Below are 27,414 nucleotides of genomic sequence, written 5' to 3'. Positions count from 1 at the left end.
AAAAAAAAAGAATTGTTATATAGAGAACTGCTTTGAGTGGGCAAATTACATGGAAACAGAGAGAACCCTGAATACTTACTGGTAAAGTTTTGGTAATTAAAATTCATTTGTCAATTCTTTTTTGTTCTTGTTGCATAATAGCTTCTTATTTTTTTACGTTACTCATCTGAATATAGAAGGGCTGATAAGAAAGTAGTTTTCCCCATTGTATAATCAGATGTGAAGTAAGACAGATTTGTGTGTAGGTTTGTTGATAAAGATAGTGTCATTTGGACATAGTTTCTGGAATGCAACTGTTTGTTTTTTTTTCCCCAGGTAACAAGCAGGGAATTCTACAGGCTAGTTAATATAGCTTATGCTTAAATGCTTAGTCTTAAAATTGTTTTCATCTGCTTTTAAGGATTTTCCTGAGAGTTCTTCTGTGGATGTATCTGACGCAGGTAAGTTTTGTAATTTACTTTTTAATAGCTTTGGAACAAAAGATTATAAATAATTACTCTGTATAATTCTATGATATAGTAAAAGTAATTTTCATCCATGTTCGCAAAGTAGAGAATAACAGGAGACCAAAGTACTTTTAATGCTATGAATGTCCACATTCCTCTTTAAATCTCAGTCCTGAATCCCTGATATGCTGAAAATCCAATGTAGAAGATGTTCAATTGCATTTTCGTAATAAATTGAAAGGAACGGTGAGATCAGGAGTTTTGCATGAGTGGAAACAGGACATTAGTTTCTACCGGCCCAGTTAACAAGAATATTAAATTCAATTGCCACTATGTCTTCAGGAGGCTGGCTATATTTTATTTAACATTTGTAAGTTTCAGTAACAGTCTTGTGGCCTGTCTGCAAAGCTTTAGTGTTTTTAATCTTGTATTCCCAAATAATTACTTGATTGTAATAATAATCTTCAGCTGTTTTAAAAATACTTCAATATTTTACTGCACAATATCTTCTTGATTCTCATTCACGTAAAAACATACTGTTTTCCATAAATTAAACTAGGACTAGGTGTACCCTGCATTTAATGATTTAAAGAGCAGTTTAGCTACTTTAGCTAAAACTTTTTTGGTGTTGTTTTTTTCATCTTTAATATTCTTATGGGATGCTTCACACTCCTAAGTAAAGGCAGTGATTCTTCTGATGTTATATGTTATTCTTGTTCTAAAAGTTTACAAAAGCTGTCAACAGCAAGTACAAACAAAGTAAAACAGCTCTCACCTACACCTGTAAGTATTGGTCTGCCCTTGATAGGGAAAATTATTAGGACCTACCTCCTTTGGTTTCACAGGAAATAGCATAGCAAAGCATAATGATACTTTAAAAACCTGTTGCATCTGTTAGGATCGCAGAAAAATCATGTTATTTGGAGAGAAAGGGGGAAGTTGAATCCAAATTATCTAAGCTATAATACACTGAGATAAACAGAGGATCATATCAAAGTCAAAACTTAAATTTGGCGGTAAGCCCCTCACTGAAATGTTCATCTCTTCAATATAATAGATCTTTTAGGTAATAATAATATATTACATGTGCATTTACAGTGAAATAAGTTCCTGTATTATAAGACAAATTTTCCAGAGAGAAATGGGCATTTTTGTTTTAATTCGCTTCTGCATTTGAGGAACAAAGGTGTTGCCTGACTTCCCTATTGGCCCTTAAAACGCCTTCAGATGCCCTGGAGCAAACATTTCACTTCCTTCCATTCTGTGCTGTACCGTGGTTCTCTACTGATAATGTTGCAGTGCTTTGACATCTGATGGCGAATACAGTGAAGATGTACTAGAATCACATTTTTTTGAGATTTCGTTTCTAGTAGAGTATTGAATTAGTTTACAGACCAGTTCATTCTATGATGCAAACTCTCCTCTAACGTTCAGTGATTGGCATGATGGAATGAAACCTTCTTGGACACTAGAACTGTGACCTTTATCTCATAGATTATCCTATATTTGTAGTAGTCTAGTCTGGTCATTTCAGTCACTGTTTAGAGAGTAGTCTGCCAATTTTGTGCTTAACTACTGGGGAAGAAGACTATATAGCAGAAAAAGAGTATCATCTGTTACAAAGGAATAGGTGGGCGAAACTTTTCCAAACTAAAATTTTAAAGTTGTTACTAATTTCTCTACAATGGATGCTTAGTAACTGATTTACTGTGGATAAAATGCCCACAACTGTGTCTTCTATTAGTCATGTGGGTAGAAACTGGCAACCTGGCAGGTATGGGTTTCCATTCTAATGAAATAGTTCAACTCAGGTTAGACTGTCAAAGCCAGCCCTCTAACTGGTCAACATTTACACCAGTGGATACAGTATTGTGTAGCTCCTCTAAAAACAGTTTATTTCGTATGAATCTTTATCCTAGCTTTACGATGGCAGCAGCCCACAGAGCTGCCTGACTGCAATGACAGGGAATGTAAAAGGATTATGGGATTATATGGAAAAGATTTCCATTTTGGTTTAAGTGGTTTAAAAAAAGTATGAAGGGCCAATTATGTGCTCAATATCATAAACAAGACTTTTTTTTTCAGTCATTATTTTCCCTTTCAGGGTTATTCTTCCCTCTTCTTTCTTTTCCTGAAGTAAACATAATCATGGGATAAATACATAACAGCCAAGGAAATTGAGAAATCAGGGCTTACAATACAATCAAATGTTTTGTTATCATGAAAGACTGAGGCTAGTAATTAATGGAAACATCTGGCTACCTCTAGCAAAATCGTTTCCAAAAATACTTGTAGAATACCTAAAAATTGAGTTAAAGTTTTAGACAATTCTAAGGCTGTCTTGATGATAAGAAACTAAGAAAAGGATCCATGGGTACAAGCAAGTAACACTGTTGTAACTTACTGTTGTTGCTGGAATAAGTAAAAATGTAGAAGGATGGAAGTGGGAATGATGCGTGAATACTCCTGAAGAGCAGTGCTTTGAAAATATTTTACCTTCTGAAATGGCTAGCATATGTCTTGAACTGGTTACAGACAAGTTATCTTAATTTTTCTTTGTTGCCCGAACAAAATTATTTTTGAGTCAATAAATCATGTTTTTTCAATATGATTTTAAAAGGAATGTGATACAGATAAAAAGCCTCATAGTAGAAAACACTTTTCTGAAATGAAACCACTTGAGTTACTAGATGTTTCAAAGCATTTCCAAAAAACTTGATTTTGGTTTTGTTTGAGTTAAACTACGTTTTATTTAGTGTTTATGTTCAAATTGCAGATGTAGAAAGTGATGCTGATCTAGTTACAGTAAGAAAAAGATTTGAAGACATCCACTTCCAGGTAAAAATTTCTGGTGTTTAATATAATGGAAGAAGTTCATGTTCAATAGAAATAATTGAACTATTCGAATAGCATATATGTGCCTGAAGAGTTAATGCACTGACAGTATAAGACTCTGCAGTCTGCATCTTAATGCACGTTTATTGTCAATATAGCAAATGAGACATTCAATAAATAATGTCATGAAGAACGATATGAAGTAATTGTATGGTTTTCTCTAGTATACTTATAATCCCAAAACATCAATTAATTGTACAGAACAGGCACTTCTGATAGAATTTATTATGGGTATGCAAAATGAATAACCAGAAATAATCACAATGTGAAGACACTTTAAATATGATTCTTTATCGTAGATTCTCTCAGGAGAACAGAGCAACATGATTTTAAAAAGCAAACCTTAAATAATGACCATCATAACAAAAGCAGAATGGAATATTCTGCTGTTGTTTGCCAAAGCTAGACTATGGGTATTAGGACTACCCAAACAGGTTACAGTGGTGAAGAAAAGTACAATATATGCTTTGTGTGTGAAGTCATTCTAATCCTGTATTCATTTTGTAAAAATATTTACTTTCCTCTTTTGTTTAGCAAAAAACCAAAAGTTAGTTCCAGGCATTTTCATGTCTTCGACCTTAAAGAGGTAGCATGTGCTTTTCCTTGGATCAATTAACTAGCTAGTTATTTTTCTGTTTTCTGCCATAGTTCCTTCTTGAGTGTTTTTTTCTTTGACGTGAAATGTACAGTAAATAAATAAGTTTTATGCAGGCAGGAAATCTTTATCAAATAACACTAGTTTGAAGCATATCGAAGTAATGCGTCTGTGTTCTTCTGTATCAATACCTTTTATGTGTTTTAATCCTTCCCTCCCGCCCCAAGAATCTGGATGTAGATAATGTGAAAACACCAGAAGAAGTTAAAGTTCAAGTGGATGTGATAGTACAGGATGATTCAAGAAGAATTCCCAAGTGGATTACGGTAACATATTTCTCCTGTTCTGGTAGAAGTTACTTGCTAATTAGAATAACATAATGACTCTCTAACTATGCGCAGCACAATGAATCATAATATAACTTATCTGCTGCTCTCATTATTGCAATTCTTCTGCTTGCTGTCTACATAAATATCACAGTATTTCAGATCTATGGCAGCAACAATTATAAGAAAAGGAGCAGACAATATGCAAATGTTTCTTTTTCGAGTTCTATGCTTTGTTCTTTTTACCCTGATGTGTGAGTTGGATTTCATTTCAGTAAGTCTTCTGAAGTGCCTAAATATTGAGGTTTGTAGAGGGGGGGAAATAATTGAGCTTTTAAATTTATTTTATTTACATTACATACTACAGCGTCTATTTCCTACTCAAGTTGCCAGAGATACGTGAATTATCCATATATATATATATATATATATATATATATATATATATATATATATAAAGAATAGGGTTTTTTTAATGTACTTAAATATACATATTTATGCATACAATCTAATATTTAAGAAAAATGAATAAAATATTATATACAATGTAGAATTTGCAAAGATTATAATAACTTTCCAAGACTAAACTTGTCATTCTCAAGAATTCTTACTGGAATCTTAGACTAGATTTTTTTACTTCTTTTTAATTTTACTTCACAGGACCAAGCATAGTAAAGAGAGGGTAGAAGGATTCACAAATAAGATTTTTATATTACCTTTGACATACAAAAATCAAAGATGAATTCAGGATTTATGTATTTTGGTTCTTATTTCATTTATTTTTCAGGCAGCACCTCAAGGACTGTCAGAAGATCTTCACTTAGTTTCACCAATGCCAGTAATGATAGGTACAACTAAATCTCTTGTCTGTGGGTCGAATATGATAGTTACGATTTTTTTAATTGAAATTGATTAGAAATAAGTATTTAATTTATTGAAAACACAGGGACTAATTAACCAACAGACCAGTTCTATAGGCAGATTTATTGCCAAGAAGTTAGATATGATTTTGCTTACGGCAAACTGTAATTGAAAAACAGAAAATAAATAGCATGTATGCATAAAAGCAGCTTTTGTTAAACAACCCAAGAAAAATGCATAGTTACAAAGTTCAGCAGAATTAAGTTCAGTTAAATGAACGTATGACTTTTTGGTACTATTTACTTTAAATTTGAGGAATTGCTTTGGGTCTGCTGTTTTCTGGTAGACAAAGAACTACTTCACTAGTAAGCTTTCTTTCTTCAAATCTCCAAACGTGCCCCAGCAAACCTTAGGTAGAATTTTGGTGTAAATATTTTAAGCCTAAAGACTACAAAAAACATTACCCTCCTCATGCTTTACTTCAAGGGAAGCTGCACTGGTACTAAGTACCAAGCTTTCAAGTAATATGGAAATAGATTAACAAAATCTGTAGAATCTATTCCTCCTGGTTAGGAATTAGAGAGTGAAACAATCTGCCTCTACAATTAAGATGTTTTCTATCTTTATATTAAGTTATTTTCCAAATATTGAAAAAAATATTTTAAATGTTTAATTTCCACAGAAATTACAAAAATTCCATAGGAATACTTAATTTCCATCGTCTTTAATCTGTTAATTCAATGTCGTTAAAAAGATATTTTAATTTTCCTTAATTGTATGTAATCATCCGCTTAGCTTGGCAGAAAAGCTTAATGAAATCTGTTAGCACATAAAGAATATATGTACCACTTGCAATTGTTTGTCATGTAACGTTACTGAAATGTCCTAATTTTTTTTTTCTGATTTTTCTTTTGCGATTTAAGTTTTCTGTTTCTTTCTTTGTTTTTTGAATAGGCAACCAAGCCAGTGTTTTCGGAAAGAAAGTAGAGCTGACAAATGCATGTTCTTCATCCAGGCCTTACCAGTTCCAATTTTCTGGTGTCCCGATTTTACCAGATATAGTAACTGTACCCAGACTTCAACCTTTTCAAGAAATTAATAAAACTTGCTATGACAGTGTCTTGGAAGAATACCAGTCTGCAGATGAGGAATGTTCCTGGAGCAATATAACTCTTGCAGACTTGTACCCTGCAATGGTAGAGACACTGATAAAGCTCATGACAAAGCAGATTCAGAGAAAAGCATTTAAATACATGTTTGGGCACTGTAGGAACAAAAGATGGTGTCCTAGAAGACCAAAGCTCAATGTCACTGTAGACAAAATAAGGAGGTTCAGACCACTTAAACTGAAGAAAGCACTACCCGGCATATGCAGTGGTAGGAAAGACATCCAGAATCAAACTTCAGGAAATAATGTAAATGTGAATAGTGGACCTTGTGATGATCAGTGTTCTATTAATAATTTATCTGGTCTGGTACCATATTCTTACCTAGACAGTAGTGGAATGGAAACGGACTGCTCTAATTCAAGTGTAGATCATCATTCCTTATTTGGAAAGGGACAAAACGTTCCTGAATGGACTGCTTTTCCTAATGTTTTGGCTAGAATGGGAGAGACGTTTGTAGTTGAAGATCCATTACCGACTACTGTCTCACTGAATAATTTGAAATGCAACCCAAGTGATAACTTGGCTTACAAATGTTCTTTGGAATACCCTTTTTTAACAGCTACTGCCAGGTCAGACTCAACAGCGCTTACTCTGGTAAAAGAGAGTGAAACTCAAAAAATTGATTGTCCTTCTGGTAATACTTCAGGATTTTGTTCATCTACTTGCTATTTCAATGACAATAGTAGCACTTTTGCACCTGTCACAAATCATTCTCTTGCGAAAGCATCAAATACATTTGTCATAAATCCTCAGATAAAAATTTCTGAAAGAGAGATTTCTTTCCAGCGCAGACACTCATTTTCCTCGTTGTCTATGAAGCACAGTCCTTCAAAGATGCCCCAGAAATATGAAGATGCATTTGAAAAACTCTACTACAAAATGTGTTCCAAAAAAATCCAAAAGCCTTTGACATTGACAAAACCACTTTCAAACTCACGGAAGCCTGAAGAGAGAGGACGATTAATGAAGTATAATCTCAGTGGGTCTGTGAGGTCCAATATACAGTATGACAGAGCATTTGAGAAGATTTATGAGCAATTGTCTAGTGAGGCAGTTTCAAAACTTCCTGGTTTTCAGAGAGCTTCAAATTTAAGGAAATATGAAGGAATACAGGTGTCTGAAACTGTAAATGCTCTTGTTAACTCACCTGTTCGATCTTTATCTGCAATTCCCAGAGTTAAGAGACTAGGAAATTTTCAAAATGATCTTCTTTGTTCACCAGTAAAGAGACTGAAAAATATACCTGAACATTATTTTTTTCCAACAAAACATCAGCAAATTTCTCACAGGAAAAACGCAAATCTTCAAACAGTTGATGTGGATTTTTTGAGCCCATACAATGGCAGTAGCACCAGCTTTTTTAACAGTCGCAACTGTCAGAATCAGGTATTGTGGGACATTATAAAAAGTGATTGTGTACTGTTTGCTGATATTTAGAGAAATGCTTTAGAAATGGATTCAAGCCTTTAGACGGATTCGGTCTTTAGATTAGTGACCACGTGTTTATTTCCAGTGCTATTTTGGTGCAGTTGTTTCCTGAGCTTGGGAGGATTTTATTTGCTAAACAAAATACAAGTTGTGTCAGGTCTCCTGGATCCTGTGAGGAAGCTCACTGTATTTATTAACACGGAAAGTGGTTTTAAAATGCTCAGCAAAAGATTTTTTCTTACTTTTAATACTCAGTCACTGGTTAAAATACTCTCATACAGTGACCGTTAATTAACAGATTATCCTTCTGAAACTATTATGTTTTATTCATTATATACATTAGCAAGGTGAGACCCAAAAAAAAGCTCTTTTGGAATTACCAGACTTGTTTAAATTAGGCCCTTATTTCCAAGTTTCAAGTTGTTTCTTCTAAGGCAAGCTGAGAAATAATAATAGAGTGTTTTCGTTGATGTGGTATGTTTATGCTTTATTTTCAGGACTCTGGTTTTCACGCTTCTTCAGATAGAACTTTTCTTGTTAGTCCTGTTATTTCCCTGAAAGGTTAGTTTCAGAAGCTTGGTGAATTATTATTTTACCAGTCACTTCTTTAAAGGGTAGATCTATAGATCTCTTCTATAAACCCCTGTCTAGGTGACAGCTCTCTTTCCTCATTAATAATTAGATGTTTGTTTTTCTTTAATAAGTAAGGAGTCTAAATAGAAAATGGTTTCCTGAATCTCACAACAGTAATTTAAGAAGCTTTTTCTGTAGGAATTTTCCTACTAAACTATTGCTTATTATCTGTTTTCTTTCCTTTTTTTTTCTAACTTTACTTTTCCATATATAAATGTTCTGTAGGAAACGGATAGCTTGTTAATCCTGCACTTGAATAATCAAATGCTTTTGCGTGGTTTCTTAAGCTTTACAAAAATGTGCAATTGCATTGTTGCATGCCTATTGTTACTTGCTTAGGTGAATCAGATTGTTGATCTGAAAAAGACCACTTTTGCTGAGTCAAGACAGTATCATTTTATTAACTCTGGACTGAAAGACCAGTAAAATTAGTTTAAGATTCTAGATGCTAATTTTATAATTTTCCTTCAATAATTTGATTTTGGTTAAAGTATGTTTTTAACATGATGCAACTTTTTTCCCAGCTTAGTCAAAATTGATTATATTTCTTTTCTATACCTCATTTTTATGAGTTGGGTCATCAAATAACTAATTAACATGCAAGGGAAAATACTGAAGAAGATTACTTAAAAAAAATTGTTAACTGATATACAAAGAGAAAATGGCAAAAGAAATGAATTTGTTTGTATGGTTCTTGCCTTACTGCATTTTCATTACCAATAAATAATTTTTACAAAGAATTTGATTATTTGAGGTGACATATTATTTGAGATGCATCCTATCTGTCTTATTTTGCCTCACTCAAATTTTAATTCCTCATACTCTGTCACATTTTCTTTCTGGAAATAACTCTTCTCCTTGTACCTTTTTTTAATGGTCATTAAATAATAAGTATTTGGAAAAAAGTTAGCTTATATGTAAATATATTTGAGGCTTTTGAATAAAGGGTATAAAATGTTTTTGAAATTAAGTTTGGCCAGAAGAGAATTTTCTGACTGAAGTGTGGTGATTATTACCAGTGTCTTAACAGGCTAGTATTTTTACAGTGTATTTTATTCTTTATGCTACTTAGCATCATTCTTACCCCTTTGATACTGTCTTTCATGACCAGAATCTGGGACTGCTGATGCCTCTAGCTGGCATAGGACAACACAGCATTACAGCTGTCCTGGAAGTGCACAGAAAAATCATCAAAAGTAAGTGCCTTTGGATAAAAGAAATTTCAGAGGAAATTCATACTGTGCTACATTATATTAAATGTAGGGGGTTTGTTGCTTAAATGAGTGCATCTATAATGAAAATGAGCATGGATGCTTGAGAGAACGCAAGCTTAAGACTGCACACTTGAACTTTAGGAGGCAAGTGTGAACAAAACTAGCCAGAGACCAACGTGGGTGGCACTGAATACAAGATGGGCCTAAGGGATCAGCTACTCCAGTTCTTATTTTATCCAGTTCTTATTCGTTATAGGGATATTTATTATTTCAGCCACTATGTGACTATATAGTTGTTTTGATTTTGGCTGTGTGCTTGAGCTGACAAGTTTTCTCGTATCCTTAAGCTCTGGAGAGCATAGTATATTGCCATTTAGATGGACTTCCAAAAGTCAGCTTCTGTGCAGTTGGTCATGGTTATGTGCATTTTGGCTCTGTGTAAACAAGCAATGGATATGTTTGGAAGGTATCAGAGATCCTTGCCTCCTGTTCTGTTATTACTATTGGCAATGTATTGACATCCCTGGATGGAGAAAACTCCTTTCAGCACCCTGGAAAATGACCTACTACATCCATTTTCCTTAGAAAATATGACTTCTGCAAAAGTTTCTGATCTCTTCGCTTTTCAATTAGTAACTAATTCAATAGATAGCAGGCTTAAAAAATATTACAAGTTCTCTAAACAGTTTTATTTTATGAAACTTTTCTGACATTCTTCTTGCCAAAAAGTCTGTTTTGGCACCATCAGATACACTGCCTTCCCGAACTTAAAGTCAATAAATGCTTTCACTACGCTTAGGGTGATCATACAGCTAATACTAAAAATAAATAAATAAATAGAATAAAACTGACAGTGCTCAAATTAAAATTTTGATTTTCTAAGGAAGCCTGAGTGCGCTTTTGAACTATTTGTATGGAGAACTTAATCTGAAAGAGGCTGTATTGTATATCAAAAAAGTCTCAATTTAAGCAAAGATGGTATTAAAACCTAAAAGCTTGCATTACAAGTATATGATAATACCAATAAAGATTGTATTTGGATTATTTCTGATACAGTGGAAGATTGGAGGTGTGTTGGTGACTATAACAGGATGTTTAAATGATCTTGAATATAACCACTTAGCTGAGTGCATTTCTGCTCCGTTTTTAATTCCTTTATTTCCTTACTTTTTTCCCTGAGTCCACACTAAATAGCCCTCCCTATTCAATTAGTAATTGTTCTCAAGAAGAAAAAGGTTTTCCTTTCATTGATGCATGCAAGAAGAGAAGTTTGAGAAAGTGTAGGAAATCAGAATGTCACTGTGTGCTTTCTTGCCAAGCCATCTGGAAGAAAATCTATTGCTCTGTTCCTTAATTACACAAACACACGTTTGCTGATACGTAGCCAAAATGGTCTGTCAGCTGGCAAGATTCCTTAGGCCTGTGGTGTGATATTCTTAGCCTTCTATGGTTGAAATACACTTGCCAGGACTGAAGCTCTTTAATGGCTTCAGAACCCTCAAAAGTTTTATGCCTAAGCCAGGTGCCAAAATGCTGTTTGTTGTAATAACTGTTTGTGGAGAGGAGAGGAAGACACGCTTCTGGGAAAGGAAAAGGAAAGGAGACTTTTCCTGTCTAGAACTCTACTGCCTGTATGTAGAAGCTGATTATGGAAAAGACCTTTTTCAGAAAAGGAAATACATGGGAATGCTGTTCTACAACTACACGGCTATACTTAATTGTAAATGTACACCAAATTAGTTTAAAATAGATCTTAAAAAATTAAATGCCATTTCTTAAGTAACTAGCAAAGAAATAATTGTATTCTCACTTGTATCTTTAATTTTTAGCTACTTCTGAATACATTCAGTGTTTGCATCTGAAAATTTAATACATAGTTACATTAATGTAATTTATGTTAATATCGTAGCTTTACTGAGATATTGAACTTTTGACATAGGTTGATAAGCTTCCTCTTCAGCTGAACAAGCATAGGAATGCAGGCAAAGAGTCCTGCTACTGTTCACAATCAAGGTGTTCATGTATCTTGCATTAGTGTGTTGTTTCACTTTCATTCTGTTCATCAGATAGTCAGCAAATATAGTATTTTTGTGAAATTTATTTTATGCTCTAAACAAATATTTTTTACAGGGTATCAAGAAAACTAAGTTATGGCAATGGAAAAGACCGAAATCCTAGTAATCCTTTGGATGATGTCGTGGTAAAAAGTAATCAAGGAACCTTCATGGACTGTTACAGAGAAAATATTGTTTTATAATCTTTGATTTGTGTTTATTATTTTTTTTCCAAGAATCACAGATCTATTATTAATTTAAATATTTTAAGCACAAGATCCATAGTATGGAAAAACATTATTGTAATATACAATTAGTCCTGATTTATACTTCCCTGTAATATAAATTCTCAGAAGCTGGTTCCTCCCTTCTGACAGTGTACGCCCTACTCCTTGGGCTTCATCAGGTATTGCAAAGAATCAATATTCCTTTCTATGTCTCAGTTCATTTAAATTTTATATATGGTATTGTTTTTAATAATAGAACATGATTTGTATTATCTTTTTATCTGCTGAGGAACTTTGCTTTTTAATCTATTAATACTGCAATTTTAAGTTTTGTGTCTGCTTAATTCCCACCCACCCCCTTCGTGCTTTATAGATGTGTCAGTACTAGATGCATGAAAGAAATCTGAACTGGGCTGGGTGGTCCAAATGCAGTATTATACACTGTAACTTTTAATGTGCCTTCTATGCAATTTTACTGTGTAATCTTCTAAGTAGCTCACCAGATTTGATTGTACAATAAAACTTCATACAATATTAGATTTGATCTCTATGTTCTGACCAAGTTCTACCTGACATACCATATATTTTAAATAAATACATACTCTGAACTAGTACCTGTTTTCAGAATTTTATTTTAGGTATAAATTCTCAGGACAAGTTTGTATGCCTACAACAAATACATGAGAACGATGTGGCAGGATCCCACAGGCTTTCATTGCTGTGCTCCTTCTTGGCAAGGGGGTTGTTTTAGTGGTAAGCGTTAGGTCAAATGCACTCTTTTATCAGCATTGCCCAGTGTCAGCTTTCCAGGCTTCAGAAAAGGAAAAATAGTTTTCCTTGACTTCCTTTCTGGGCATGTTTTTTTTTTTTTTTTTATTGTGTTTTGGTGTTGTGCTGTTTGTGTTGTGCTTGCTTATTTCTTTGTCTTTACATTATTATAGCACTTAAAACCAGATTTTTTGTTACTTTTAAGTGGTGTTGAATGGAACAAGAAGTCAACTTCAGTAACGCTTACTCTAGAGTAAGACAATAAACATCAGTGGGTGGCTTCTGCAATGCGTATGCACATGTTCCCTCCCTCATTGTTCCTATGTTAGGGTCTTCAACAACAGTCTTTTAGAGATGCTTTATGCTTTTGTGGCAGCTCACTTCTGGCCCCAGATATGGATGGACACTAGGGAAATGCATTATTAACTACCTTTTTTTTTTTTTTTTTTTTTTTTGATTTATTGAGGTAATTATTTCCCAGTATTTCTTGAGATACCACTACCAAGAGACTGCAAAATTGCACTAATGTTTTCTGTTTTGAAGTAACTCTAAACTAGAATCACTTTTGGACATGTCTAAATATGATTTCTACACAGGTAGGAAAAAAAAAAAAGGAACCAAGGTAGGAAAAAAAGTTTATTTAAAGAACTTAGCAATAATTCATTCCATCTATGGAAATGGCTTAGAATTTTAAGAGGTAGTTCTTGGAAAAACTCCTGGTGTTGGAAGATAAGCTCATCCCGGTGCAACTTTTTTGATTCCAGCAGTAGCAAGGAATGGGAGAAAGTTACACAACTATTTTTGGAATTTGAAAACATCCACTTGTTTGTCTTCTGATTCTTAAAAGTGTGATATCACCTAGGGTCTGTCATGACTGCTGAAGGATACCTGTTCTAGACCTCTGAAAATTCAATGGTGCTACTTGATACTCTGTTTTGATATCTATTCTTGAATTCCAAGCAGTCTTCTCCTTCTGCCACCATATTCCTATTAGGCTTATTTTTTCACATTTCCACCAAACTGATAATTGAGTCAAATGCTAAGCTTACTGTTATAACGACAGCTTCAAGCTGCATCTGTCTGCTTCAAAATATTTGTGAAGAATGCTATAAAAACAGGTTAAGTTACTGAGATAGTACAAAACAAGACCTAGGATCTCCTTTTCTGATTTTGCTTTAATTACTTCTGAAACTCTTTATACAGAATGGATTTAAAGAAACTATACAGAATGAATTTAAGAAATGCATGGTAGCTTACATAAGTCTTTGTCAATGGCTTGAAGATGAAGCAATATTGAACATGCTCTTTCATTTAAAAATTAGTAGTCACTTAAAAACAATCCACGCAAAAAAAAAAGGTGGGGAGGAGGAGGGTTAGTGCCTTATTTAAGCAAACAGAAGGTAGAGATCTGGGGGAATAAAACTGAATCTGGACATGTAGCAGCATTAGTAATGCCTTGGATTGATAAGCCTGACAAAAGATGATCCTGAAGTTGATGCTGTGAGAGCAGCAATGAGTAATTTATTGATAACGGTGATTAAATCGGAAAGAAAGTGTATATTGAAGGAGGATATTTACAAAAGAACTCCGTTCTTTTAGGAAACAAAGTTGTAGGGAAAAGCAGCAGATGAATATTTTAGTAAATAAATAGCTGGACTGAACAATGAAAGCTAAGTATACAGAGGAAACTAAATGTACCAAAAACATTATGCAGTGGGCTTATTGTTATGTGTATACTCAATGAGAAGTGTATGCTTCATTTCTATTGATATTTTTTCTAATCATCAGTCTCAGAAGTTCTTTGATCTTGGAATTTTGAGAGTGAAGGCATAAATGTAATCAAGAGTGAAAACACTGAGAGAAAATTGGGAAATAGCAACTCTTGTACAAAGTTTACACAAATTGTATTAACTGAAAATAATAGCATCCCTTTTTTCGTATATGTGTTGGAAAAACAATGACAATAAGCTCCATGGGACTCTCCTCATATACTGTTTAAGAAAGCTTGTTACGAAGGCTGTTTAAGAAAGCTTTCACTTCTAATTGCTTCACAGGGCTGAGTATTGCATCTGATTGGTGTCAGTTAAATTGAAATATTTTACGTATCATTAATGTTAGTCAAACTATTTTGGTATATGAAGCTATGCAAGAGCTTGTAAATAGCTTGTTTATTCTTCCTTTGCTCCTGCTAAAAAACAATGTGCTCTTTCCAACATGATCAAATTAAGGTAGTACTTTGTGCTCTATAATCTTGCTGTTTAGCTTTGGATTTTGTATTTGACTTTTGTTGTGTTTTTTTCCCCTCCTTGGGATTTCAGTTAGCATCATCATTTAATATGATGCTCCATTACAGTGGTGGTGTGCGTGTTTTTAATTGATTCTTCACAAATATTTATTCCTGTTTCTCCAATGTTAATCAGTCAATGGCCATGATAACAATCAGTTTAATGCTACTGAGTCTGCCTTGTTTCTGGGATCTAGTGATCAAACATATAGATTTGATCTCTGCACATAAAACTCCATGCTAGTACAAGACACTGAGCAGCTTGGTCTGCAGGGGTTGGGTCATTCTTCTTGGTCTAGCATAGAAGTTAAGGCATGTGAGAGAGATCTGTTAACTAAGCTAAACTAAATGTGGGCCAGGCTGTCAAACAACTTTTACATTTGTTTTTCTTCATAAATTTGTTGCATCTCTTGACAGAGGCAGCCACTTCTGCTTTTTCCAGAGGTGTTGGCTCTTTGTACTATAAGTTGTTTGTTTTTTCTAACTGCTTTCAAAGCTGCTGTCTCCTTCAGGACCTGAGATGCTGTCAGGCTTCTGAATGTCCTTGAGCATTTCAAGTTCCTCAGCACTGTGCTCTGCATAGATTTTAAAGACACTAATATTTTTTTTTTTGAGAAGGCAGAACTTTCTGACATCTAGAGGTAGGCATGGTACATCAGCATGTCTTGTTTTCTGCTACTACTATATAATGGCTCCCAGAATGTGCTACAAAAAGAAATCCTTACTATAAGTTCTTGCTATCTTATGAGTGCAACCAGTATGTAAATAACTTAGGAAATAAAAAACTTCCTATTAAAAAAAAAAAAAAAAAAAAAAAGATAAATGCACTGTAAAACCTTGTAGGAATTTAAATATCAAATATAATTTTAGAAGGAAAAAATCCTCTACAGGAGATTTATTGGTACAGATCATTTGTCAATATCTTATTCTTGAATATAGATGAATAAAATACTGTTAGTAGAGGAATGAAGATTTGATATGTATGTTGATATTGTTCACAGAAGGAAACTGAAGATATATGAGTTTCTTTTAAATCTGCCTAGATGTACAGGTACTACTTAAAAAAAAAAGTTGTTAAATTATTCTGCAATTAGCTTTAAGTATATTCTTTTAATACCGTAGGCTGCTGACAGTGGGGAAGTACACAATGTTGAATAGCAGATCAGTGTTTAACTGGGAAAACAACTAAATCCTTAAGTGTACTTGTGCAACACACCATTTCTTTTCAAAAGTATTGTGAAAACCTATACAGAAGAACAGTCGTACTGTGCAGGAGTTCTTACACACAAATGAGTAGGTCTTTTGTTACTGTTTGAAGGTTGATGGTTGTTTTAAACGAAGGTTTAATTTTGACTTGAATACCATGTGAATCCTGCTCCTACAATTCCCTTTCAAAACTTCTTCAGGAGGACAGGCCCTTTAAAGTGGCTGTCTGGACCTATAGTTAGTTCTTGCTTAGTCCGTGGATTTGCTTGGAAGACAATTTGGAACATTTCACTTACCTGTTTTACACCTATATTTGGTATGTTAGTTTGACAGGATACAATCTTTAATTGTTCACCTTTCCTCCAGAACAACCAAAGCAGATCTCACTTTGTGATTGCATATTTGGTTCATGAAGCTACTTCAAATGTTCTCTCCATCTGTTGTATGAATCAAACCCATTAGTCTTATGGGATCATCATGAATGGCTTCTATGTTGACTGTGTTTTCAGCAGCCAGCTGATCACTGTTGAGGTAAATGCTAACTTTTGAAGTGATAATGGTGGGTTTGGATGATCTTTCTTCATCCTCTACTGAAGGGTCTTTTTTTCTCCTTGGTTTTCTGCGTTTTCCCTTGACACTGTGATCAAGTGAGGCATAACACATCTGATGGTCAGGCTCCACCTAGAAGGAAATTCACTTTGCATTTAACATTCCGTAGTCATGCTTGATTTAGAATTATGTCTAAGGCTTCCAGTACGTCTGTATTGTTATTGTGGTTGGGGCTGAAGCTTACACAAACTAGCTGTAAATGAACTAATTGAAAGTACAGATGATTAAGCTATGGCAGCACAGAAAACAGACAAACAAGAACCTAATGGTAAATGACTCATGTTCTTGAAATAATGGCAGTAAGGAAAAAAAATAATTAAGGTATTTTTCCCTCTATGGGAATAAGAATAGCTTATATAATGAGCCCAAGTTCTTTGGGATGCAAGGCATTGTTGGATCTGTTTTTCTTCCCCCATTTGATCTGTGAGAACGCCACTGTTCGCGACAACAGTTTTTGCAGGCTTTGTGTGGAAAACAAAAGCTGGGCGATTCTTTGTTCTATACCTCATCTGATTTCCAGTGCAAAATGTATGTTGTGTGTATGTGTGTATCCACTGCTACTTTCTATATGTTTTTCAAGTCAAATTGTTAAGTGCTTTTGGCATTGGAATTTTCATAGATGATTCTGTTTCTGTGAAGTTTATGTTAACAGATCTTTAGATAAGAAAGGATGTGTCTTCCCCCTGGAAGCATCCTGAGAGAGAGAGAGGCTGGAAATAACTCCTTATGAAATACCTGGAAATCAATTCAAAAATTGATACTAGGAATGCTTCAATTACAGACAAATTTCAATAGAAGCTTGTATGCTTTTAGGTATCCAAGTAACAACAAGATAAAAATCAATAGAAAATCAGTTGTCTTTCATTTGTTAAGACAGATTTTTGTGCTGGGCAGGAGTAAGTCAGTCAAACTCAAGATTATCATGTGATGCAGTTTATGTTTTCATTTGGTTGATGTCCAAAACAAATACAATTCTTCATATAAACCATGGCAGAAGATGCATGCTTAATTGAGCCTGATCTACATTCCTGTGACTGAGCTTTATTATGCCATATGGATAGAAATGAGCAGTCCATAATTCTCCTGCTTCGTTTACTAATGGCCTAGACTGAACTAAGTGTCAAGTCAGTACTTAAATTTCCTGATGAACTGAAACACTCAAGCATGGTAACTTTTATGATGAGCAGTGTAAGAATTTGAGTTACTTATTGTCATGGGATTACCACAAAAAGTCTGAAACAGACCTTGTTACCCTCATTCAGATATCCAAATTTAAAAATGAAGATACCTGTAGCTGGTTAACTGGCATTTGAGGCTGGGACTTCATCTGCTCATAACAACATTCCTCTGTAATTTACCAAAGTAGAAAAATGTTTTAGTTATTAAAGACATCCTACTGAGGATTAAAAAATCCAATTAACAAATCCCCCTGACAGAAATAACCCCACCCCTTTACCCCCACCAATTTACTTTGATAGAAGCTTATCTTGTTTTGAAGTGACATACAAGTCTCTTACTCTGCTTACAGAGTAGCTTAGAAATTCAGGCACAGATACTCTAAAATGGAAAATAATGTTCTATTCATGTGGATAGTAAGCTTCTATTTATTCACTAAAGGGACATCATTTTAGACTGCTAGAACATATGAGGGTAACTTCACATACCAAAGTGTTTGGCAGTAGAGGTGATCTATTCAGTAGATGACCTGGTCTTATAAACAGTGCAGTATTTTGGTTTGCTGTTCTACCCCAAGTAGATATCAGTACAGCAATTAAAAGAGGAAAGGATTCTCAGGTTTTCTGAGAAACACAGAATGTGTTGGTCATTTTGCTTTCAATTTCACATTTCTTATAACCACCAAATAGACACGTTTTTAATGTGAGGCTTACCTAAAACTTCTTGACTGAGATTGCCGTAAACTGGGTCATCTTCTGTGTAATGGTCATCATAGCTAGAATGGGAATGGAAAGATATTTTAAAATCACATAATAAGCTTTATTTAAGACCCCGCTATTCTACTTCGAACATTTTACACAAATCTACAGTAAAAGATTGTATATGACCTAAAAAACAACACGAAGAATATCTGGGGCGATGGGAGGTAATAACACTGTATTTGCAGAAGGGGAAGAAAAGGCACTGTCAATATTCTGAAGAGAAATTTATTATCTAGCCAAGGATAGAACTCTTCTTTCCTGTAACTTAAGTAAGTATAAAGGCAGTCTCAAGACTACTAAGCTACTGGTTGATGGAGTTCTAAAAATATTAATGATCTCTTAGTAACAGTGAGATAACTGTGAGAAGTGGCCCAAAAAGGACTTCATGGGTAAATGTAACCAATCTCTTGCTTTATTGGCTCACATACCATATAATCATTTGAGAACTACGTCAAACTTTTCTAATTCTGCTACTCATATTTATAGAGACTGCTGTGATAAAGACCAAAATAAAATTCATTCACTGTTGAGTTACACGCCTTCATCCTCAAGCTAAAGTTCTTTAACCTACAGAAATGTGCTCCCTTTCAGATGATAACTTCATGTGCAGAGGTTGCTTAATCCGTCTGAACCTCTACTTTGCAAGCTAAATTTGACAAGTCTGGGGGAAGCAGGTGAAGGTCAAAGAGGCCCAGTATAGTAGTGTGGCACAACAGGAGTGCAACTTTAGAGTCAAACAATTGTTGCTAAGGAGTAGATAAACCTGCATGTGGTTGGGAAGGAGGGATAAATTCTATTTAGCTCAAGCCTGGTTTGATTCACTGAAATCCAATTAACAATTAGAGTATGAGGTACAATCCTGGAGCGTGGCTCTTAGTTGGGTTCCATCTGAAGGGAACCCTATTCACATCCTCCAAGGCCACTTTGCAATACAAACTAAGGAACTAAATGGTGCTTTTGGGGAGGATGTTCTTAAAAAAGTGCACTCCTGATTGAACTAAAATTCTTATGTCAATGCACCTAGACAAGACCAGAACAAAGTTCAGCTTTGGCTATTTAATGGTATTCTGTATTCCATTACCTGGTGTTTCTTGAAAATGTTTTTAAGCATGTTTGTAAAAACAAGAATCATTAGAGTGAAGCACAGTGTGATCCTGTTCCCATTGCATCCCTATACTGTGACTTGTAAAGAGGATGTAGTGATGCAATCTTAGACTGTTTTTTCCAGTGGTATAATCAGCTGAACAGACAGTAATGAACAGAGGGACTTCCCAATTTCAAGTAAGCACGTCATTGTGGATTGGTTTGGGGAGAAGGACAACAGCTTTTGTATTTTTGTTTCAAAGGCATCTTATATTTGTGTTGAGGTGCCTTCTATCTCTGTTTTCTAAAGTAATTTCTTTGATATGGAATAAAATGGGGAGAGATCAGGAGCTGTCCAGCATCTGGAACCGACGCAAACAGACTGATTTAGGGCTTTTGAATGCAATGTGCAAAAGGAGGTTATGAAAAGTAAATACACACAAGTTACTGTTCCCCAAGTATTAAATATCAGACTGTAATTTCTCTATATTTTCTGAGTTCTCTTTAATTATAGTAGATTCATTGAATTGGAGTGATAGTGTTTTGACTCAATGTTTTGCATTTACTTCAATACATAAAATAATCATATCAGCATGCAGTTATTTATTGTTGAGTAAATGACTGGAGTACATCCCTCCTGTGTGAAATTATTTCCCTCCCCCCTTCACAGAACTTTTTTTTTTCCCGTAACTCTCCTGCTCTCCAGTAGTGCCAGGCAGGCCATGTGAGATAATGGATTTCCCCCATGTCTTCCGTCTAAAGCCATCTGTCATAATTTATTGCTTATTTTGCCCTTCTCAGAAAGAAATTTTTTATCCAACTTACCTTGGACTGTTGTCTTCATAGTCTTTATACATTTTAGCTAGAAAAATTTTAACAAAAAAAAAAAAAAAGAATGAATGAAATATGTTATTTAAGAGTGCTTCAGATAATTGTCCTAACTGACACACTTTTGATTTCACTGTACAGAAGTAGGTCTTCCAGGCTCTATTTTTTTAAGCAACATATATGTTTATTATATATAATCCCTTCTCCCAAAAATGTACTATAACACATGGGATTCATTTCTTGTTTCCTCCTCCTCCTACTTCTAACATATCTTTTTCTATGCCTAGGGAGGTGCATCATGTTTATATCAGAAGATGAAGGGTTCATTAGTTTTTTTTTACTAGTTGCTTCTGTCTCTGAAAGAGAGAGATCCTGTGATCCACAGATGAAGAAACTGAAGCAGAGAGGCAATAGCCACTAAGAGATTTATTGCTAGAGCTTGATTAATAACTCAGGAATGCCTGACTTTCTATCTCGTGCTCCAGGACTCCAGAATTTACCATGGTAAGGCTTTGATACCAGAACACTATAGCGTCAGCCAATCTGACTGCAACCTTGCTCAAGGTTAGTTTTGTAAATGACTGTGATTTTTCATCATATCTACCTAATAACACTAAAAATCAAGACAAAACAAAGAAGTGACACTCTCCTTCCCCTCCCAGAACACTCCAGCACCTCTCCTAATAGCCTGTAGTCATACCAATTCTCTTATTGGTGATTACAATTTATAAACATGAGCCTTCTGCTTATGTGGATTACATATGCATGTAAGTGTTCAAAGTAGTTCGATATAAGTGTTTGCCTGCCCATTCATATTCATACAGCACAAAGTACAATTTTCCCCTGTAAAGACAGGTTTTCCTGAAGGGTTGCAGTAGGATTGTACAACTGATTATAGAATTATATGCAGAAGATTGGTTGTACTGTCATAGTCGATCACATTAACTTTTTTTTTTTTTTAATTTTAACTAAAAACAGAGTATGAGTGTAGTCATCCTCTAACAAAAATAAATGAGTTCATTATTGTCAGTGATGCTTTGGTTTAAGAGATAGAATCCCATGATGAAAAGCAAGTTGGTTTGTTTTGAAAGTAAACTGATTAAACTGATTAATTATGAAATATTAATATTAAATCTTAATATCAATATTAATCTAATTATGAAATCCAACATTCAAATAAACATTCAGAAATTTAGGGAGGATAAAACTTTCTCAGATGTATTTTGTGTTAGTACAGCTACTTAAAATCATTTTTAATTTAAAGTACAGTTGATAAATAAGTTACATGAAATGTACTCCTTAAAAGAAAATATATGAATTAATGACTTTAAAAATACACTATACAAATAAAACATTAAGCAGAAATAATTTTTTCACCCTGTATATTTTCTGTTGATTTATCATCAGAGGACAAGTTTGCATAGTGGTTTTTAGCAGTCGGTTGAGCAGGTAATAATCACTCTGTAATCTTACCTGATTCTCCTAAAAATTTTAAAAGTTACATCCTGACAGCTAGAATCATTCTTGTCAAAGAAGAACTTTAAGACTCAAAAGAATAAATCTTTTGGCTTGACATCTCCCAGAAATGATGGGTTTCTCTCAAGGTGCTTTTAAACAGTCAAATTCCTTTCCTTACAGAGACAACATTACTTACTTTCTTGCTTCTTTTTCATATAGTGTGAAATATTCAGTATCAATGAAACAATCAGAGCCAGACTCAGAAAGGCCAAAACTCCCCAGACAGAAGGGTGGCATTCCATTTCTGTAACTGAAGGAAAATCATTTTATATTATGTATTGTCTAAAAATTACACTGTATTCTTTGTGTTTGGTTGATTTTTGCTTTCTGTAATTCAAGCCTTTTGTTGTTTATTCTGTGGCAGCCATTGCTTTATGAGCTATATAATTAATATCAAAACCAAATGCAAAATAACAAGAAAAAAACATCCATAAACTGTTAACAGAGCTGTGGTTTCATAGCAAATCAGCCAAAGGCTGGGGTACTAGTTTGCCTGTAAAATGGAGTAAAAATCACAAATTGCTTTAAAAAAAAAAAAAAAAAAAAAAAAGGAAATGAATAGCTTTGAAAGTGTTTTTCTAATTGCCTTTAAAACAAATAAATTAAAAAAAAAAAGTAGCTGGAGCAGAGCAGAGGTTAGATGACACTGGCAGAGTGAGATTCAATCAGGTCCATAATATTCCTATTTGGCTTTGACATAGCTGAATTCCTTCAGGGGCTTAATGTTTTGTTTACTTTTTAAAGGAAAGCTGAGTAAAGGAATGCATCACTATACATTCACATGTTGCAGGGGCAACAATGCATTTAATCCTATTGAGAAGACAAAGCTTTGTTCCTTGGCTCACTGACATCAGCTCACCTTCAAAATTGCCCCTTCTGGTTTTTGTTCCCTGATTACATAAAGAGTTGAAAGTTGAAAATCTCTTTTAGTTTTGTTTAATTCCAATCCACAGATGTTATGATGATTAAGCAAGATAAGATAATCCTTGTTAGTAAGAAACTGTGTCACGTAGACTTCTGTAGCACTTTTCCTTCCTCTCTTGAAGCACTATGAAGCACTTACCTTCTCTCTCTTTTTTAAAGGAACAAAGCAGAACAAATAACCTGTGAATTCCTGACAGCTTTGTAACTGTTTATTCCACATAGTCCTTCCAGTGGGCATTTATTCCATTCTTTCAAACTAAATATCCCATTCCCATTCCTTTTTTTTCTCCTAGTTTAGTTCTAGAAAAGTTATTTGAGGGCTCTCCTTTACTGCAATTACACTTTTCATGTTGAAAGGCACTTTTTTGCAATGAGATACATGATCGAGATATTCATTACAAGAGAGAAAACACCATGAGATAACTATATATAATTTTCCAGAGGAGGAATTAAGAAAAAGGGAGATCTCACCCTGAGAATATGTAATAACATCATGAGTAACCAGTGTTTGGAACCGGGTTACTCTATAATGAGTCACTAGAAAAAAATTGCATCCTATGCAGCCTGCCCAAAACTATAAGAAGTCTATGCCAAAGACAGGAAATTTTAAGTCTCAATGTAGTTTAACTCAATAATCATCCTTCCTTCTTCTTATGTTCTATCTCTTGTGAAGTGATTGCCTTCCATTTTTCTTATGTTCATTTATTACTGCTTTTCCTAAGACTGTATTTTGTTCAGCGAGCAAAACCAGTATTGTAGCCTGAGAGAAGGACACGTGTACAAAAACCCTGTGATTCATTGGAATAAAAACAGGGAGTAGATAACAAATATACAGCTTGGATCTGAGTGTGTACCTTTTTCTAGGTATTGAAGGCTATCATTTATTTGTCTGTTTCAGGATTTCTATTTTCCCTTGGTGTTTCTAGAGAAAAAGGAGAATTCTTAATTGACGTGGAAGAGGTAACCAAATTTTTGTGGAAAAGCTTTTTTTTCATATTTCAACTTCTGAGTTATATTTGAATCACTGACTGGAAAATAGTTGATGTTGGAAAAAAAAAAAAAAAAAAAGTTTTTTTCCTTTTCAGTTTTAAGTTTAAAATCTACAGTATTTGGGCAATTCCACTTCTCTAGAACTTCTGAAATACTCTAGCAAAGCAACTTTTATTTCTAGTTAAACGTACCAATGTTTTAAATCTTACAAACTACAGGTCTTTCTTATACTTACTTTGGAAACTTGCATAGGTTTGGGGAAAGATAGGAAACAACAGTTTAATTTATCATTATTTAATTTATTTTAAAATTGATTTCCCAAAATGCCGATTTAAACATCTGTTGTATTTCAGTAGAATATATGTGACTTAACCTATATACATACACTAACATGTATGTGACGTAAATGTCTTTTTTTATTTTTTTTTCTCTTACCTTTGCAATATGAGCTACTTGTTTTTCAGACAACCCTACTTATATTTCAGAAATAAAATCAATCTTCAGTTATCCCATAAAACCATAGTAAAGGCCTTGATCAGACACACAGGAGTGCCTCTGTGTTTGGTCTATGGTTTTCTAACGTCAGTTTCAAGTTAATCTTAATTTTCAAGTACAAAATATAAGAGATTTTGTTTTTATATCTCAGATTTAAAGATATACAACTCCCAACTTTCCCTCAGCTGTTCTTTTGCTACCCTTTTATTTGTTGCCAATATGCTAGCTATTTACATTTATAATTGCATTATTTAAATATTTACTACTTTGACAACTGCAGTGGTAGAAGGAAAGCTAATACTTGTTTGAAGAGCAGTTTGTCTCCTCAGGTAACTATGCTGCTCTCTCTTTACATTATGATAGCAGATGCAATCTGTGACAGCTAACTGGCAAAAAAAAGGTAAGGCAAGTGCGGATGGAGACAGAGATAGACAGCAAGAGAAGTTTAATTATAGTTTAGAGTGTTCTGAAATAGTTTTATTCCATTCTCTAATTTTAATTCTAAATCATCTATTATCAAATGTAGCAAAACTAGATTTACCGTTTTGAAATTATATATTTATTTTTAAGAACCCTTAGAAGAGTTTTCAGAACGTTTCCACCCAACTACCTTCAAACTGATTTAAAAATAAAAATAAAAAGTTATATCTTTCAGAAAAATGTCCTGGGGAAAAAATAGGCCCCTAGGGACAGTACACTACTATTCTAATAGGATAAGCCTAATTTCTATCAGAGTTTTCTGTAATAGTCTAAGCCTAAGAGCAATAGTAACTTGCTCATACTGAAGCTGTTCTTAAAGCGATGTGCTCCACTGTGAAAGAAAAGAGTTCATCGTATAGCCAAAGGTTTCATGAGGACAACAATTCTAGTTTTAATTCAGGAGAACTTGGTAGGTGGGTACTACATTTAATCATTTGGGAGGTGGTACTTGAGAGGCGGTACTACAGTTAATCATTACAAAGATGCCAGTATTTCACATACCTAATGCCAGAATCTCTCTAGTATTATTGGTACATTCTTATTCTGCTGTTCTTTCATTCTAGTTTGGAAACGGCATCAAACTTGGATGTCCATCCAAGCAGAGTATCTGCCTCAGGTAATTATTTACTCTGCCTGGATTATTTATTTATTTCTACTTTTCTGACAGTAGGGATGGTGTTACCCAACTCTTTTTAGTAAATTCACACAACAAAATACAGGGAAACAAAACTATTTCCAAATACATAGTTATTTGTGCTTTTTCTCCCTTTTAAATCTCTTGATGACTTTCTGCACCAAAAAATACAGGACACAGGACTAAATAAACATTTGTTGACTTTTTCATAGGTTTGCAGAGTCCATTCTACTGTAATTACGGTGGGGATAAAAGACAAAAAACAACAGTCAAAATTAAAACACCCTAGCCTTTCTTGGATGAATTCTGCAATTACTGCAACTTGAAGGAATTAACATAATCATCCTCTCCTAATCATGTACTTACCTTTTGGTGGAATGGGCCAGATTCAACAATTTGGGGCTAGAAAGAGATTTGTTTTCTCCTAGTAACGTGTGTGTAAATGGTAGAAGTATTAAGCTCTGTTCCTTCCTGTTCTAATGTATTTTATTCAGAGAATCTGTCACTAAGAGTAACAGGAGTATATCATCCTTCTATTATACTTTCCTACAGAAAAGGAACAAGAGGTGGAGATTATAGATACCTATCTAGCAAGACCTGTCTTGCCATCTATTATATCAACTCATTATTCATGTAAGCAGATTAATTACTTTGATCGTTACCAAATTTTAGAAGATAAGTTGGAGCACAAAACAGTTTTTCTCATTGTTTCTGTCTGTAAATTTGACAAAGATTAAACAAAATTATTTTTTCCCTCTCCTGTTAAATGGTGAGGTAAATATTATTCTGTACCAATGACCCCTACCCAAAAGAAACCCATTAAGAGACTGATGAATGTTAAATTAATAATGCTTCCACCTGTGTGAGCTTTTAAGACAGGATAAATTCTCTGGAAAGGATTTGTTAAGATGTAATTAAGTAATACATAACTAATTCCTTTGTAAGATATCAACTTCATATTTCAGAAGGAAAGAAGCACACTATAAAATAAGAAGTCCCTAGCTCAGTAAATATTTTCAGAATAAAATTGATGTCAATGCTTAGTCTTGATTAACAAACCTTAGTGCTTTTGCCTACTTAGCTGAAGATTAATGAAGGTTTAAGCTGTTGATGGTGACTCATCCTCATCATTATGTTTATTATTAATAATTTGACTTCAGCACAAAGGGGAACCTTCTTGAAGGACTGGTAATCAACCAAAGTACACTTCTACTGTTTCTTTTTTTTTTTTTTCAAAATTTATAATACTTAAAAGAAAAGACTCACCTCGTTTTGCTGTTCTTAGGAATACTCCCCACCTCTTTATCCTACAGGAAATCAAGTTATGTTATGTTGGCAGACCTTGGATGTGCTTTTATTTCAGATCTGACAGCATAAATCTATCTCCAGAGTTGCCATCAGTCTTAAAAGTCTCTCGTTTTTTCTTCCCCTGCATTCTTACAGACAGGAAATGTGGTTCAGGCTTTTACAACTTTACTAGCAAACTGACGGTCTCCTTGAGTGTACGCCTCTGAGAGGGAATAAAATATTCATATGTGCACTTGCATACAATAACCACTTGTCTTGCCACAGAAAAGCATGTACAGGACTATTAGTTCAATTTTATATGATACAAACCTACTATGGTAATATTCATATGAGACCCATACTGTAAGGCTTCCTATTTGTGCTATGTTGGTTTTTTTTGTTGTTTTTTTTTGTTTTTAACAAAAGTATTTTGGATGCCTGTTAAACTCCATTACAGAAATGTTTTACATAGGAGTGCTATTTGACTCTTTCCTTCTTGAGGTTTCTAAACCAAGTCTGGAAG

General features: G+C 34.2%; 2 protein-coding genes across 4 annotated transcripts in view; one reads left to right on the top strand and one right to left on the bottom strand.

The window, feature by feature from the left end:
• The window catches only part of HJURP (Holliday junction recognition protein), a 30,425-nt gene extending 17,974 nt beyond the window's left edge, over positions 1-12,451 (top strand). For both annotated transcript variants that reach the window (XM_032208010.1, XM_032208009.1), the window contains exons 6-13: positions 401-440; positions 3,223-3,284; positions 4,164-4,262; positions 5,050-5,110; positions 6,078-7,678; positions 8,218-8,281; positions 9,465-9,549; positions 11,698-12,451. In XM_032208010.1, coding sequence (XP_032063901.1) covers positions 401-440; positions 3,223-3,284; positions 4,164-4,262; positions 5,050-5,110; positions 6,078-7,678; positions 8,218-8,281; positions 9,465-9,549; positions 11,698-11,824 — 2,139 coding nt within the window. In that variant the 3' untranslated portion in view covers positions 11,825-12,451. The remainder of the gene's footprint in view (positions 1-400; positions 441-3,222; positions 3,285-4,163; positions 4,263-5,049; positions 5,111-6,077; positions 7,679-8,217; positions 8,282-9,464; positions 9,550-11,697) is intronic.
• A 2,102-nt stretch (positions 12,452-14,553) lies between these two features.
• On the bottom strand, positions 14,554-27,100 carry LOC116499655 (T-cell receptor-associated transmembrane adapter 1). 2 transcript variants are annotated; one of them, XM_032204457.1, is made up of 6 exons: positions 26,871-27,100; positions 22,218-22,331; positions 20,561-20,597; positions 18,605-18,666; positions 18,004-18,062; positions 14,554-16,787 (listed from the first exon to the last, which is right to left on the bottom strand). In XM_032204457.1, exons 2-6 carry the CDS (start codon positions 22,321-22,323, stop codon positions 16,527-16,529), a joined length of 525 nt encoding a protein of 174 aa, XP_032060348.1. In that variant the 5' UTR covers positions 22,324-22,331; positions 26,871-27,100; the 3' UTR covers positions 14,554-16,526. The 2 variants fall into 2 exon arrangements, with proteins under 2 accessions (XP_032060348.1, XP_032060356.1); XM_032204465.1 differs by lacking the exon at positions 22,218-22,331.
• Between the last annotated feature and the right edge of the window lie 314 nt (positions 27,101-27,414).

Source organism: Aythya fuligula, chromosome 1 (genome assembly GCF_009819795.1).
Source record: "Aythya fuligula isolate bAytFul2 chromosome 1, bAytFul2.pri, whole genome shotgun sequence".
NCBI classification, from domain to species: Eukaryota; Metazoa; Chordata; class Aves; order Anseriformes; family Anatidae; genus Aythya; species Aythya fuligula.
The sequence above is the reverse complement of the archived record's forward strand: the minus strand, read 5'-3'. Positions and strand labels throughout refer to the sequence as shown.

What these genes read in the sequence shown, in the direction of transcription:
- LOC116499655 (XM_032204457.1), bottom strand. Translation starts at nt 22,323, where the DNA reads ATGGAATGCCACCCTTCTGTCTGGGGAGTTTTGGCCTTTCTGAGTCTG. An exon ending in TATGAAGACAACAGTCCAAG is followed by an intron (nt 18,667 to 20,560) that starts GTAAGTTGGATA and finishes TTCCCATTCTAG; the next exon opens with CTATGATGACCATTACACAG. An exon ending in TGCCAGTTAACCAGCTACAG is followed by an intron (nt 16,788 to 18,003) that starts GTATCTTCATTT and finishes ATTTCCTTCTAG; the next exon opens with GTGGAGCCTGACCATCAGAT.